We start from the raw sequence: 15,571 nt of genomic DNA on the forward strand, positions 1-15,571 counted from the left end.
ATGACATAGTGTTTAGTTTCTGCCTGTTTTTGAACTTCATATGAATGAGATCATATTGTATGTACCCATTTGTGGATTTCTTTTTACTACTTCCCTATTTTTTGGATAAGTATTAGTTGTTTTTATTTTTATTTTTTTTTTATGATTTGTTCATATTTTGTGTATAGCTGAATAACGATCTATTATGTGAAAATACCACAATTTATATTTGGGGTATTTCCATTTGTTTCTTTTTATGAAAAAAGCTTGCTAGAGATTGCTTTAAAAGTTTTCATGTGAAAGCTCAGCTCAAGAGTTTGTTAATTCAGGTGCAGATTATTGAGTTAGCTACAAGTAGGGACACAACTATATATGCAGTTCATTCCCTGTGATTATTAGAAGGGGTTGTGGGATTTTTCTGCATACTTCAAGTGGTCACAGCTCCAAATTGTTACTTCTCTGTTAAAAATATTCTTATCTGTTTTTGTCTTTTCTTCAGTTTTGTTAAGGCTCCTAGAAATTTACTTAATTTCCTGTCCTCTAGTGTGATAAGAATAGATGGAGCCTCATTTTTTCTCATAACCTAATGTTAATAACTTAGCGAGTGGCTTCCTAAAGGTGTGTCTACCTGACAGCCAACTGCTAGTTTTATCTTTTGGTCTGTAACGGGGACTGAGTTGATTTCTTTTGGCATTGTTCAAAACACATAGCTCAACGGTGGGAAATTTTATTTTGCTTAAAGGCCTGTATTTGGTGATCAAAGCAGCGATTTCCTTATATCTCCCATGATTTCATTGCTTGTTTGGACAGAGGAGAAGGAGTGGTCTTAACAAAGTAGATATCACTCAGTACGTATCAACACACCAGGATTTCCCTTCCCGGGATGGCCCAAATAAATTAAATGTAGGCAGCAGAACAACAGGTACCTTGATATGGGTTTTTAAGTTTATTTTTATGCCATATTGAATGTGGAAGAAAATATGTGTGCTAATCATAATGTAGACTTATTTTCTCATCTTATGAGTATAGATAATGCTGAGTTTGCAACAGAGAGCACAGAAACGTGCAAGTTATATCTTGCGTCTTGAAGAAATCAGTCCCTGGTTGGCTGCCATGACTAACACTGAAATTGCTCTTCCTGGGGAAGTCTCAGCCAGAGACACTGTTACAATCCACAGTGTGGGCGGAACCATCACAATCTTACCGACTAAAACCAAGCCAAAGAAGCTTCTCTTTCTGGGATCAGATGGGAAAAATTACCCATATCTTTTCAAAGGTAGGATTTAAAAACTTCCTCTGTTTTTGCACGATGTTTTAATACCATGGTCAGGGGTTTGGATGCCTGTACTGGCTCGCCACCAAAAAATTAAATAAAAAAGTAAATTTAAAAACTTTCTCTGTTTTTAAGAAGCGTATTAGACTTATTAATGCTGTGTGTGTGTGTGTGTGTGTGTAGTAGGAGAGGATTGTTTCATGTGAATTTCTCTGTATCAAATAGTGCAGAGTATCTGTACCCTATGTAATTTTGAACGGCAGTGATTGGATGCTGTGTAGAAAGATTTTCCATTCCCCTCCTCCCCCGTATGAACTTATACAAACAGAACTGAGGCACAGCTAATAATATTATATACTGTATATAATATTAATACTACTAATGTCTAGTTGCTGAATAGTGTGCAATGCTCTGAAGGGTGCTTCGTTGTGCTCCTGCTAGTTGGAAAAAAACAGAAAATGTAGTATGCTCCCAACCCCATTTGGTCACCTACCGTAACTACTTTAATTTTGTTTTCATAGGACTGGAGGATTTACATCTGGATGAAAGAATAATGCAGTTCCTATCTATTGTGAATACCATGTTTGCTACAATTAATCGCCAGGAAACACCCCGTTTCCATGCTCGGCACTATTCTGTAACACCACTGGGAACAAGATCAGGACTAATCCAGTGGGTGGATGGAGCCACACCCTTATTCGGTCTTTACAAACGGTGGCAACAGCGGGAGGCTGCCTTACAAGCACAAAAGGTTGATTAAAATTAAAATACAAAAGTACTTTTACGTGGATGTTCATAACCAAGTGTATATATTAGCCGTTCTCTGTTGGTATATGAAATATTTCGAGGCTTACTGTACTAGAGCTCTAGTTAAAAAAGGAAAAGACCCGAGGTCCCTGGGAAGGTGTTTTTGAGGCACATTTCATAAAAATAAAATTTTAAGAGGCAGAAATGACATTGGTTTAATCTTTTTTTTTTTCCCCCTTTTTGTCTTTTTTACTGACCGGCAACGGGATCGCAACTCTCGGTGTTGCGCCCGCACCGCGCTCAGCCAGTGAGCACACCACACCAGCCATTCCTATATAGGATCCGAATGCGCGGCAGGAGCGACACTGTGCTCCCAGCGCTGCACCCTCCTGAGTGTGCCACAGGGCCGGCCCGAAAATGCTTCTCATTAGAGTAGATATGGGAAGGAACAAGAGTCGAAAGGAGTCAAGTTTTAAAACTGCATAGGAGACTCCAGAAAAATTAGAGATAGGAATTAGAGAAGGGTTATGTAAATTTTTATGTAATGTGTTCCTGAATATCTGTTAATTTTGTATTGATTGAAGAATAAAACGTGCTTACATGAATTATGAATTATAATTTTTAGACAGAATCATATGTTACAAAAAGCATGTAACTTGGGTATTGAGTTTTGAATTGAACCTCAAAATTTATCAGTAGACCAATTTTTTAATAAAATAATAAAAAGAGATGCGGATTATAAGAAAGATATATAGTTCAAAAGAATTGGTTTTTGGGGCCGGCCCGGTGGCGCACTGCTATAGTGCGCCGCTTGGGAAGCGCGGCGGCGCTCCTGCCGAGGGTTCGGATCCCACATACGGACCGGCCGCTCACTGGCTGAGCGAGGTGCGGGAGCAACACCGAGGGTTGCGATCCCGTGGCCGGTCCCGGTCTGGTACAGGCGCGACACTGAGGGTTGCGATCCGTTGCCGGTCACGAAAAAAGACAAAAAAAAAAAAAAAAAGAATTGGTTTTTGTACATGAAATTTAGCTGTGTAGGTAGAGAATGCTACTGAAAATTTGGTTTTTAAAATACTACTTTACATTCAAAGTAATCTTTGTCTTAAGTAAAGTTGATCTTCTTTTAAAATTGTATTTTTTTTAAAGGCCCAAGATTCCTACCAAAATCCTCAGAATCCTGGAATTGTACCCCGTCCTAGTGAACTTTATTATAGTAAAATTGGCCCTGCTTTGAAAACAGTTGGACTTAGCCTGGATGTGTCCCGTCGGGATTGGCCTCTTCATGTAATGAAGGCAGTGTTAGAGGAATTAATGGAGGCCACACCCCCAAATCTCCTTGCGAAAGAGCTTTGGTCATCTTGCACAACACCTGATGAATGGTGGAGGGTTACACAGGTATGTGCTTTGTTTAGGACTGTAATAAGTATTATTCTTTCTTTTGCCTGCTACCTTCTTGTCTGTCTTGCTGATCCTTTTTTGCTTCCTTCCTTCATCCCTCCTGCCTTGGTAGTTTGAGCTTTTATGGTGTGGCCATTACTGTGTCTCAGGGAAAGATGGGGGCCGGGGTTATGGATGAAAGGGAAAGGAGAATTAAAAATTTAGAAAGGGAAAAGCTAGGGAGGATGAAGAAAAGTTTTTTTTTTTTTTTTTAATCTAGCATTCTGATAATAATTAACTAGGACTAAACAGGAATACAGTGTTGTATGCAGTTGCTCCATGCATAGCCTGCATGGTCACATGCAACAACCCCAAGGAATGCCTTCTATTTGTTTATTTTAAAATAAGGGAGTAGTGGTGTGGAGTTTTGTAACTTTTAGAGCATCAAGTCTGTGTTGGAGGCAAATTTGCTAATGGTGCTTACCTTGCTCCCCTCACCCCCTCTTCTTTAGTCTTATGCAAGATCTACTGCAGTCATGTCTATGGTTGGATACATAATTGGCCTTGGAGATAGACATCTGGATAATGTCCTCATAGATATGACAACTGGAGAAGTTGTACACATAGATTACAATGTTTGCTTTGAAAAAGGTAAGATAAAAGTGGACTTTTACATTTATCTGAGGGTCAAATGTTTTTTGGTGAGAGGGCAAAAATATAATGATTTGTCTTTTCAAGGTAAAAGCCTTAGAGTTCCTGAGAAAGTTCCTTTTCGAATGACACAAAACATTGAAACAGCACTGGGTGTAACTGGAGTAGAAGGTGTTTTTAGGCTTTCATGTGAGCAGGTATGCCGTTTTCTCTTCTACTTTTTAGTGTCCTGTTAAATGAACAAAACCTGTGGGATGAGAAAAGTCATATTTTAGCGAAGAAACTTAAGGCAAAACTGATTTAAAACTCTTCTGAAAACAGGTTCTACACATCATGCGGCGTGGCAGAGAGACTCTTCTGACGCTGCTAGAGGCCTTTGTGTATGACCCCCTGGTGGACTGGACGGCAGGAGGTGAAGCTGGGTTTGCTGGCGCTGTCTATGGTGGAGGTGGCCAGCAGGCAGAGAGCAAGCAGAGCAAGAGAGAGATGGAGCGAGAGATCACCCGTAGCCTCTTCTCTTCCAGAGTAGCTGAAATTAAGGTAAAGCCCAATGATGTAGTAAGTCATTGTCAAATTTTTGTTAATAGAGTAAATATGTTTGTAAAAAAGTTGAGTAAAACTGTTTCTCGGAATTTCTTTTTGCAAGACTGTAACGTATAATATTGTAGTGGCAGTTAAATATGGCAATTTGATACCGTCTTTTTATTAGGCAGTGCTCCCACACAAAGATATACACAGTTATCTGTATATATCTCCTAGGAGGTGGGTTAATGATTTGAAATGTCACTTTTTAAATATATTGAAATGTGTATACCAATGACAATGGTAAGTGTTCTTTAATTGGATAGCTTCCCCTCCCCATCTGGTAGCAAGTGATGCTAATGTTGTTCTGTGTGGTGTGGTGGTAACCGCATGGTGTTAATGGAATTGAGTTTGTGAGTTTATGGCTATGTGAACTTGAGCACGGTAGTTATCTTTGTCTGTAAAAGGGATGCCATCACCACTTTACGGTTATGTTGATATTTAAATAGAATTATATGTGGCAAATATTGTTCTAACATGATTCTTCTGACAGTTATCATATCTCGCAGTCGACCCTGTAAGATCTTCCTAATCGTAATACCATTTTACAGGTGAACTGGTTTAAGAATAGGGATGAGATGCTGATTGTGCTTCCCAAACTGGACAGCAGCTTAGATGAATACCTAAGCTTGCAAGAGCAACTGACAGATGTGGAAAAACTGCAGGGCAGACTGCTGGAGGAAATAGAGTTTCTAGAAGGAGCTGAAGGAGTGGATCATCCTTCTCGCACTCTGCAACACAGGTTTAAAATAGTGTTGAATTCTTACATCTAAATACCTGCCACGTAGGATAGTTTTCATATTTGTGTAAACATTGTCAACTTGGATTGGAATTATTGAAGCAACTCACGTAAATGATAAAAAGCTCCCTTGAGGACTGCAATTTAAGAGTTTTAATAAACAGATTTCTTTACTATATTTAAGTTAGATGTTTAAGTGACTAATTATAGGTATAATGGTAACAATACTGAACTTGGATTCAGAAAACCTGGGTTTTGGTTTTCTCTGTATGGTTGTAACTGAGTCCTTATTTGTGCAGTGGAAGGAGTTGTATCTATTTCACCAAATATTTTAGAAAACATGAAATTAAATAGGGTGATCTAAGCAAATGAATCTTACACAAAGTAGGTTCTCAGTAAAGGGTAGTTGAATACCTAAGTGCCCAGCATTTACATGAGGCTACAAAGATCTGCCAAGCATAAATCTTTAGCCTTTAAGGAATTCAAAACCTGGGAGATTTGTAGAGTTTTATGTAGAATGTGTTAGCATAGTTGAGGGAAAAAATAGACAAATAATGGACATTTGAGCAGGGCCATCAGGATGGAAAAGGAGCTTACCAGTCATTCCAAGTATGAGCAAAGTCTAGGTTGTGAAAGTATGTAGAAGAAGGAATAGCAAGTGATCTTTTAATTTTTTTGTTTGTTTCCCTCATTAGGTATTCTGAACATACTCAACTACAGACTCAGCAAAGAGCTGTTCAGGAAGCAATCCAGGTGAAGCTGAATGAATTTGAACAGTGGATAACACATTATCAGGCTGCGTTCAATAATTTAGAAGCAACACAGCTTGCAAGTTTGCTTCAGGAGATAAGCACACAAATGGATCTTGGTATGGGCTGACTTATTTTAGGTACAAATGCGACCATGTGAATTTTGTAGTTATGTGTTGATGTGTGTTTTGAAGTTGTGTGTTTATGTGTGTGGTTCTGGTTTGTGCTCCTTTTCAATGACTGCTGAGTTAATGGTTTCACTCTGATTACTGTTGTCTTACCAAAAGGTCCCCCAAGCTACGTGCCAGCGACAGCCTTTCTGCAGAATGCTGGCCAGGCCCACTTGATCAGCCAGTGCGAGCAGCTGGAAGGAGAGGTTGGTGCTCTTCTGCAGCAGAGGCGCTCAGTGCTCCGTGGATGTCTGGAACAGCTGCATCACTATGCAACTGTAGCTCTGCAGTATCCAAAGGCCATATTTCAGAAACATCGAATTGAACAGTGGAAGACCTGGATGGAAGAGCTCATCTGTAACACTACAGTAGAGCGCTGTCAAGAACTCTACAGGAAGTAAGTTGATAGCACTTAAATTTCCTTATTTCTCATTGGGGTGGAAGCAAAGTTGTGTTTGATTTTTGTAATTGCATTTATATTTTATTTTTCTGAAATAAATGGTTGATGGATGGAATTTGAATGGAGCCAGTTTTGTCTTGGTTTTAAGAGGATTTGAGCTCATGTTTTCCTTTGTAAGACAGTGTATTCTTCCTGATTAATTAAAATATGGAAAGATTTATATTGTCTTTTAATTCTGGTTTTCCATGAACTTTTTTTTTTTTTTTGTCTTTTTCCGTGTCCGGCAACGGATCACAACCCTCAGTGTCACCCCCGTACCGGACCGGGACCAGCAACGGGATTGCAACCCTCGGTGTTGCTCCCGCGCCTCGCTCAGCCAGTGAGCGGGAACCGGTCTGTATGTGGGATCCAAACCCTCGGCGGGAGCGCTGCTGCGCTTCCCAAGCGGCGCACTATAGCAGTGCGCCACCGGGCCGGCCCTCCATGAACTTTTTGAAGTACCCTCCTATCCCAGTGTAAGAATGGTAGGGTTGGTTTAAGGAGAGTTAGGCTCAAGCATTGATCACTCATCAACAAGTCATCTGAGGAAGTTGCTTAAGCCCTTGAGACTCTCTTATCTGTGAAATGTAGATACTGATAACAACTCTCTGAGGATCAAAGGCAATATTCTCTTGTATTTTGTGAAATGTGAAATTTATTTACATGCAGGAGGTGGTTATGTTATACACAAGTACGTCTTTTTTTTTTTTTTTAATAGATATGAAATGCAGTATGCTCCGCAACCACCCCCAACAGTGTGTCAGTTTATCACTGCCACTGAAATGACTCTCCAGCGGTACGCAGCAGACATAAACAGCAGACTTATTAGACAAGTGGAACGCTTGAAACAAGAAGCTGTCACTGTGCCAGTTTGTGAAGATCAGTTGAAAGAAATTGAACGGTGCATTAAAGTTTTTCTTCATGAGAATGGAGAAGAAGGATCTTTGAGTCTTGCAAGTGTTATTATTTCTGCCCTTTGTACCCTTACAAGGTGGGTTAGCTAACCTCATATCGACCACTTCATTGTCTTAAAAACATTGATGCTTATTGAGGTTTCATGTGTCTTATTTTTAATCCCAAATTTATGATATATTCTTTTACTTTCCTTAGCCTTGCGTAGGCTTACAGCTGCTTTCTTTCTTTTCAAATTTTGAAGTACCCTCTTTTCTGTGTGCGTTTAACTGTACAAATGTTTGTCTATTATCTCATTTAGGCGTAACCTGATGATGGAAGGTGCAGCTTCAAGTGCTGGAGAGCAGCTGGTTGATTTGACTTCTCGAGATGGGGCCTGGTTCTTGGAGGAGCTGTGCAGTATGAGCGGAAATGTCACCTGCTTGGTTCAGTTACTGAAGCAGTGCCACCTGGTGCCACAGGACTTAGACATCCCGAACCCCGTGGAAGCATCTGAAGCTGTTCATTTAGCCAATGGAGTATATACCTCACTTCAGGTGAACGCTCATAATTTATCTTAACTTTTATGTTTGTTTTAGATATTGAACACAGTCTTTCTCCTTTCTTTAATCCAGAAGAGCAGTTTGATTTCCCCCTTTAGTAAGTGTTTAAGTAGTTACTTAAAGATCATCAGAATGAGGTTTGTAGGAATAACTGAGTTACAATTGCATAAGTTTGTTCTTAATTTATGGCACTAAGTCTCCAAATGTGTAACTGATCTAAACTCAGAAAACATTAAAATATGTTTCTCACATATTTGTAGGAGTTGAATTCAAATTTCCGGCAAATCATATTTCCAGAAGCACTGAGATGTTTAATGAAAGGGGAATACACATTAGAAAGTATGCTTCATGAACTGGACAGTCTTATTGAGCAGACAACTGATGGCGTTCCTCTGCAGACTCTGGTTGAATCTCTTCAAGCCTATTTAAGAAATGCAGCTATGGGACTCGAAGAAGAAACACATGCTCATTACATTGATGTTGCCAGGCAAGTGAATGCTAGCTGTGCCCTGTTTCCTCCTGAAACAGGTGGGGCAGCCACCTAAAAGGATTCTGAGCCCTTACTTTACTGTAAGTTTACTTTTAATTTTTAGAGCAGGTGTAATTACTTACAAATACTCATATACATATCTTTTAAAAAATACTTTATTTTGAAATAATTATAGATGCACAGGAAGTTAAAAAAAAACTAAACAAAAACAGTACAGGAAGGTCTTGAGTGCATTTCATCCCTCATCCAATCTTAACACCTCCATGAAGTGGACAGTGGCACAGTCCACAGAAGTTACTTGGATTTCACTAATTACATATGTGCTCATTTTTGTGTGTGTGCGTGCATGTATGTAGTTCTGTGCAGTTTTGTCACATATGTACGTAAATCCTTTCAGTGCCATAGTTAGAAATGTATGCACGTGTACAGAGTCAAGTCGGGTATTTTTTAAGCCAGCGCTTGGAACCCCATGGAAGAAATAGTTTATTTTTTGGCAGCTGGCCTAAGTGAATCTTGGACCTTAGTATTATCAGCACCACCCTTTAACCATCTGAGCTAATCAGCCAGCCCTAATATTTTATGTAGTAGTTTTTTAAATTGTCATAATTCAAGTTTGTGTAAAGTTTAGTCATGGATAGTTAACTAGTACTGACTTGGAACCAATGACTTCATATTGTAGTTGACATTAAGTACGTTTTTATCATAACACTCCTTCCTTAATGCCAGAAGGCTTTCTAGACTTTGCATAGTAGCTGTGAGACTTACTGACGTTTTGTGTTCCCCCAAAACGCATTACTCTTCAGTGAAGGTTTTTAACTCCCTTTTCTTTTCTTCTAGAGTACTGCATGCTCAATATGGTGAATTAATCCAACCAAGAAATGCTTCAGTTGATGATACACCAAAAATGTCAGCTGGCCAGATGCTTTTGGTAGCATTTGATGGCATGTTTGCCCAAGTTGAAACTGCTTTTGGCTTATTAGTTGAAAAGGTAAATATTGACTTGGTTTTATGAATAATGCAAATGCAGTAAAATAGTTGTTAGTGTGTGAAGAGTGGAGAAATAAACTTTCTTTTCTTTTGTTAACATAGTTAAACAAGATGGAAATCCCTATAGCTTGGCGAAAGATTGATATCATAAGGGAAGCGAGGAGTACCCAAGTTAATTTTTTTGATGATGATAATCACCGGCAGGTGTTAGAAGAGATTTTCTTTCTAAAAAGACTACAGACAATTAAGGAGTTCTTCAGGCTCTGTGGTACCTTTTCTAAAACATTGTCAGGTATTATTCTACCTTTTAAATATGCTGGGTTTAGTTGTGTCATGCTTTGGAGAGGGGCAAGGTGGAGGAGGCTTAACTTAGTTGTACATTAATAAAATCTTAAGTACTTTAAGTAAGCAGCATTATTACCTTCTTTTATTTTTGCATGAAATACTTCAAGAAAATTTTCATTTTTTTAGGATCAAGTTCTCTTGAAGATCAGAGTACTGTGAATGGGCCTGTACAGATTGTCAATGTGAAAGCCCTTTTTAGAAACTCTTGCTTTAGTGAAGACCAAATGGCCAAACCTATCAAGGCATTCACGGCTGACTTCGTGAGGCAGCTATTAATAGGGCTACCGAACCAAGCCCTGGGACTCACGCTGTGCAGTTTTATCAGTGCTCTGGGTGTAGACATCATAGCTCAAGTAGAGGCAAAGGACTTCGGTGCTGAAAGCAAAGTTTCTGTTGATGATCTTTGTAAGAAAGCAGTGGAGCACAACATCCAGATCGGGAAGTTCTCTCAGTTGGTTATGAACAGGGCAACTGTGTTAGCGAGTTCTTACGATACTGCCTGGAAGAAGCATGACTTGGTACGCAGGCTGGAAACCAGTATTTCTTCTTGTAAGACAAGCCTGCAACGGGTGCAGCTGCATATTGCCATGTTTCAGGTAAGCATTCATCCTGGTGTGTTTTTCCTCAATATAGGGAACTTGAAAAACTGAGAGAATTAATACAAAACAATACAATGGAGAGAATTTTTTAAAAAAATTTAAATTTAAATTCATTTTATTTTGTCAATATACAATGTAGTTGATTATTGTGGCCAATTACCAAAACCTCCTTCCTTCCTCCCTCTCCCCCCTCCTTCCCAACAATGCCCTTTCTGTCATATCAACTTTAAGGAATTGTAATTGTTGTGTCTTCTCCCCCCCCCCCATTGTTTGTGTATTTATTTATTTTTAGCTCCCACAGATAAGTGAGAATATGTGGTATTTCTCTTTCTGTGCCTGACTTGTTTTACTTAATATAATTCTCTCTAGGTCCATCCATGTATTTGCAAATGGCAGTATTTCATTCCTTTTTATAGCCGAGTAGTATTCCATTGTGTAGATATACAACATTTTCTGTATCTACTCATCTGATGATGGACATTTGGACTGGTTCCAACTCAATGAAGAGAATTTTTAAAAATTTCCTGTACTGTGCCAACCCAAAGCAAATGATAATTATCATTATTAGTGGTTTGGTGCTTTCTTTTTAATTCTTATTTCTCTTTTATGTAGTTCAGATCATTTTACATTTACAGTTTGTGTCCTTTGAATTTGTTTCCATGAAGGTTGTATGATTAGCATTATCCTTGTCATTAAGTATTGTTTGTAAATACAATTTTTAATGGTTGAATTTATTCATTATGTAGATACGCTTTCTGTTTTGTTGAACATATAATTAAGGTTCCTTATTTCTAAAAGTGACTTCTGTTTCCCTGATGCTCTAATGATGTGATGAACAGCTTGGAGCGTAAATCTGTATTCATTTTGGGAACTGGTTTTAGAAGCATGTTTTTGTCCTTGTTTATTTAGGGGCAATATGACAGCACAGGCTTTGCGGTGAGATGAATTTGGATTCAGATCAAGATTAGGTATATAAATTTGTGCTTAACTTCCTTCCCTAAGCACTGATTCCTTATGGGACAATACCTCTCCCGTAGTATGAGGACCACGAGGGTTAGATATGCTGATCTGTATAATATGCTAAGCACAGTATAAATTGTGGCTGTTTGTCTCATTCTTTTCAAATATAGGCTTCAATATTGGCAGTAGCTTCAAACAAGTAGTAACACATGTAATAATTGAGGAACTACATTTTCGGGAAACTGTTTTGGCACAAACAGGGGTTACTTTGTATCATTTATATTGAAGTTGTTTCCACTTCCCAATAGTGGTATTGTTTGTTTCAGCTCAGGGCATGGAACCGGTATATTTCCATCTCTTTGCAATTTTATCCTTAGCTCATAAGATAAAAGTAATTTATTCAGAATTCCAAAATTACATTTGCGATATATTAATAGTCCTGCTTAAACACATTATTTGGGGTTTGGGGGATATATATTAGTACTTCTAAAAATATTTAATGCTGTAAAGTTTTATGCATTTTAAGAGTTTTTATTCCCTTAAAAATTAAGTCTTAGCGAAAACATGGTAAAAATCCTCTTTTTAAAATAAAAAAAAATCTGAACCCATTTAAAGCTCTAAGCATGACCTATAACTTAAATTGTAGCCCGAATAGCTCTTAGAACTTCTGGGGTCACCATTGCAACATACAGGATGGCTTGATCCTCTCTCAACAGTTACCTGCCCTGCCTGCCCCTTTCCATCTGTGTTTGGAGAGTTCTTTATTTGACTGCTGTCCTTGTTTCTTTTCAGTCTTCTGCTGGACAACTCCACCCCCCAAACCCACTCCATCCACTTAACTAGAGATTGTCTTTTGGGGGGATTGTGTACTAGATTTTTACTTAGACCACTAAACATCTTCAGAATTAGTTTAAATGTTGCATATTAGTGATCCAAGACATTTATAAGCCATTCTCTACCTCAGGAAAGTATTCACCTGGATGTGATTTTTTGTAATGTTTCTTTTATTATTTTTCCCTCTTCACCTCCCATTTGCTGCAGCTGGGTCCCCCCCCACACACACACACACTTGCATCTCTCTTCCCTTATTTATCTAAAGGTTTTTTCCTGCTTATTTTCTTACATTTTTTGGGTCTTTGAACAGTGGCAACATGAAGATCTGCTTATCAGTAGACCTCAAGCCATGTCAGTCACACCTCCCCCTCGGTCTGCCATCCTAACCAGCATGAAAAAGAAACTGCATACTCTGAGCCAGATTGAAACTTCAATTGCATCGGTTCAGGTATGTTTTGTTAGATCTTCCTTTTAGCACATCATACTTTTAGAAATAACTTACACTGTGATTGTTAGTGCTCTGTTTTTCAGTGTATCTATATGTTTGTCCTTGGCTTTTTAAGCCAGAGGTGTATAATCCTTTTTCACTTCTATTTTTAGTTTGTATTTTTACTTTTTTACCCTCTAAAGTGACTGAATCTTACAGTAACAGTTAAATTTCGAAGCAGGAGTAGAAGCATACCAAATATTTCAGGTTTTTAGTGAATTTGATGATTACTGTGCCTTGATACATTAAGGGAACTTTGGCAGTTGGAAGAACTTTGAATATTTATTTTCTGAAATGTATATAAGCAATTATATCTGGTTTATTATTAATATCTAAAAACTTGGCATTTACTACTATTGTGTAAATAATGGAATTTTGTGATGTCCAAGGCAGCAGGACATTTTTTCTGAACTGTTATTATTGATTGTATTTCTGCAGGTAAATATTTAATCTTTCCACCTCCCTTTTATTAAATAAGAGAAACTGGTCTTGGTGATGGTTATGTATATATTAATATTGTATGTCCTTTATACCTCATGAACTCAGTAGTAACTGACATTTTTTTCTGTTTTTATAAATTAATAGTGTAAAGTCAAGTGTAATTACTTCTGTAATATTTTTGAATTATGTAATAAAACTTTATTGGAGCTCAGTTCTTTGAAGATTGAAATAACCTTACTCTGCAGTATATTAAAGAAAAGATATGTTTTCAGTTTATAAGAATGAACTCTTGCCCTTTCTTATTTTAGAAGTGCGTGTATGTGACAGAGAGGGGGAAGAGACAGTGTGTATACCTTCACCTGAAATGTTGAATAAATAATGACATAGCTTTGTGTTCTATAAAACCTTCATTGTCATGATAACCTGGATGGGTTTTTACCATTTATTCATAAACTTAGGGGATTTGTGGGAATCTGATTTTTATCTTTCACAATCAAAAGTCTAAATAGATTTTCTTGTAGATAGCATATATAGCGCAGTAGGTGTTTTGTTTCTTTAAAGACCATTTTATTTAAAAATGAAAGTGAAACTTTATTCTGCAAATTTTAAGACATAAACCGAAAGCTAGTTCTTGTACCCAGACATGTTTGGCTTTAAATATTCCAAGTGAAATCAAGATTAATTCCAAAAGGTGACTGTTAAAGTTGTTTTCTAAGTACCTATGCCCCATCCTGCTTCTTTTGAATCTTATATTATATAAAATGCATGACAAGTGGAAAGTGGAGAATATCATAAATATTCACCAAGATTCTGCTGGCTTTTATAGGAGAAACTGGCAGCACTGGAAGCAAGTATTGAGCAGCGACTGAAGTGGGCAGGTGGCGCCAACCCTGCACTGGCACCTGTACTACAAGATTTTGAAGCAACAATAGCCGAAAGAAGAAATATTGTCCTTAAAGAGAGCCAAAGAGCAAGTCAGGTATTGTGACTCACATGTGTTCTCTTAGCATTCAGCTTCAGAGTCGTGTACCTGATGGGAAGTTGCATGTGAGATAACCAGGGGGAGCTTGAGAGTCTATGCTGTAACTCACAGCGCTGGGAGGGAGGGGCTTGTAGGGACCCCATGGGCGCCTGAACAGGACACACCCTGGCAATATGGCGCCCTTCCTGGTTCTTCTCCGCAGTAAACAAGCCCGCCAGTGCCAGCACCCAAGCCCACCTGCGCCAAACCTCAGCCAGTCACAGGTCAGGGCTCACCTCCTGCCCAGTCCCGTCCAATCAGCTACCGCCCGTCCACCCCCTATCCAAACCCAGAACGCAGCTCCCTATAAATGTACGCGCAGTCCTTGAATAAAGTGGAACCTCTCTGGCGAACTGTCAGCTCGGGTCCTCCGCCCTTTCAGGGCTGATAGGCCTTTTGGCACATTTCTTAGGCCGAACTCACAACTGGTTATTTCCCTAGGCCCTTACTACCTCCCAATTAAATATTAACTAAGTGGATTCAGCCTCTGTTGAAATATAAATATGGTTTTAATTCCATATTTGTCTAAGGTTCTCTTAAATGCAACTAAAGTGATCCAGAGATTTGAAAAGGTACTTCAAATATTATTTTTTTCCACATGGCAATAAAATGTCTTATGATCTTTGGCTCAGCTAGAAGTCGTGCATTAACTTTGTTGTGATGGCGGGGGGTGCGGGGGAGCCTGTTGTAGAAATTTTCAACTGGGTACAAAATTAGACTAATAAAATGATATCCATACCTCATACATCACCAAAATTTAATAATTATCAACTTGTTCTATCTTATTTTAGCTATATTTCCTAATCCTCATACCCATCTCATATTTAATGGCAATCCCAAATACTATATCATTTTAGTTGTAAATATTTCAGTATGTACCTATTAAGATAAATATTTAAGAACATAAACACAATACTATTAATCATACCTTTAAAAATGTGCTTACTGTTGCCAAATATCCAGTTGATATTTGGTGGTCTTCTAAAGTTAGGAGTAGAAGCAATAAGAACATTCTTGCAGAAATGTTTTCTGAAATTTGGACATAACAGCACGATCGCAGCTGAATATAATGTTTCCTTATGGAGTAAGTTTTCTATGAAGTATAGGTGAAATAAGGTAGAACAAGCTGATAATTGTTAAATTTTGGTGATGTGTGAGGTATGGATATCATTTTATTAGTTTAATTTTGTACCCAGTTGAAAACTTCCACAACAGGCCCCCCCCCCCCCCCCCCCCCCCCCCCCCCC

At 38.4% G+C, this 15,571-nt stretch overlaps 1 protein-coding gene across 1 annotated transcript in view; it reads left to right on the forward strand.

Moving 5' to 3' along the window:
* SMG1 (SMG1 phosphatidylinositol 3-kinase-related kinase) overlaps window positions 1-15,571 on the forward strand; it is a 96,582-nt gene that overhangs the window by 70,862 nt on the left and 10,149 nt on the right. The window contains exons 40-56 of the mRNA XM_008576207.1: window positions 1,009-1,255; window positions 1,774-2,003; window positions 3,146-3,394; window positions 3,889-4,027; window positions 4,115-4,224; window positions 4,349-4,567; window positions 5,161-5,351; window positions 6,044-6,216; window positions 6,385-6,664; window positions 7,425-7,697; window positions 7,920-8,154; window positions 8,421-8,647; window positions 9,488-9,638; window positions 9,740-9,929; window positions 10,109-10,578; window positions 12,686-12,823; window positions 14,130-14,282. Coding sequence (XP_008574429.1) covers window positions 1,009-1,255; window positions 1,774-2,003; window positions 3,146-3,394; window positions 3,889-4,027; window positions 4,115-4,224; window positions 4,349-4,567; window positions 5,161-5,351; window positions 6,044-6,216; window positions 6,385-6,664; window positions 7,425-7,697; window positions 7,920-8,154; window positions 8,421-8,647; window positions 9,488-9,638; window positions 9,740-9,929; window positions 10,109-10,578; window positions 12,686-12,823; window positions 14,130-14,282 — 3,675 coding nt within the window. The remainder of the gene's footprint in view (window positions 1-1,008; window positions 1,256-1,773; window positions 2,004-3,145; window positions 3,395-3,888; window positions 4,028-4,114; window positions 4,225-4,348; window positions 4,568-5,160; window positions 5,352-6,043; window positions 6,217-6,384; window positions 6,665-7,424; window positions 7,698-7,919; window positions 8,155-8,420; window positions 8,648-9,487; window positions 9,639-9,739; window positions 9,930-10,108; window positions 10,579-12,685; window positions 12,824-14,129; window positions 14,283-15,571) is intronic.

Source organism: Galeopterus variegatus, unplaced genomic scaffold, assembly GCF_000696425.1.
Source record: "Galeopterus variegatus unplaced genomic scaffold, G_variegatus-3.0.2 Scaffold1311, whole genome shotgun sequence".
Taxonomy (NCBI): Eukaryota; Metazoa; Chordata; class Mammalia; order Dermoptera; family Cynocephalidae; genus Galeopterus; species Galeopterus variegatus.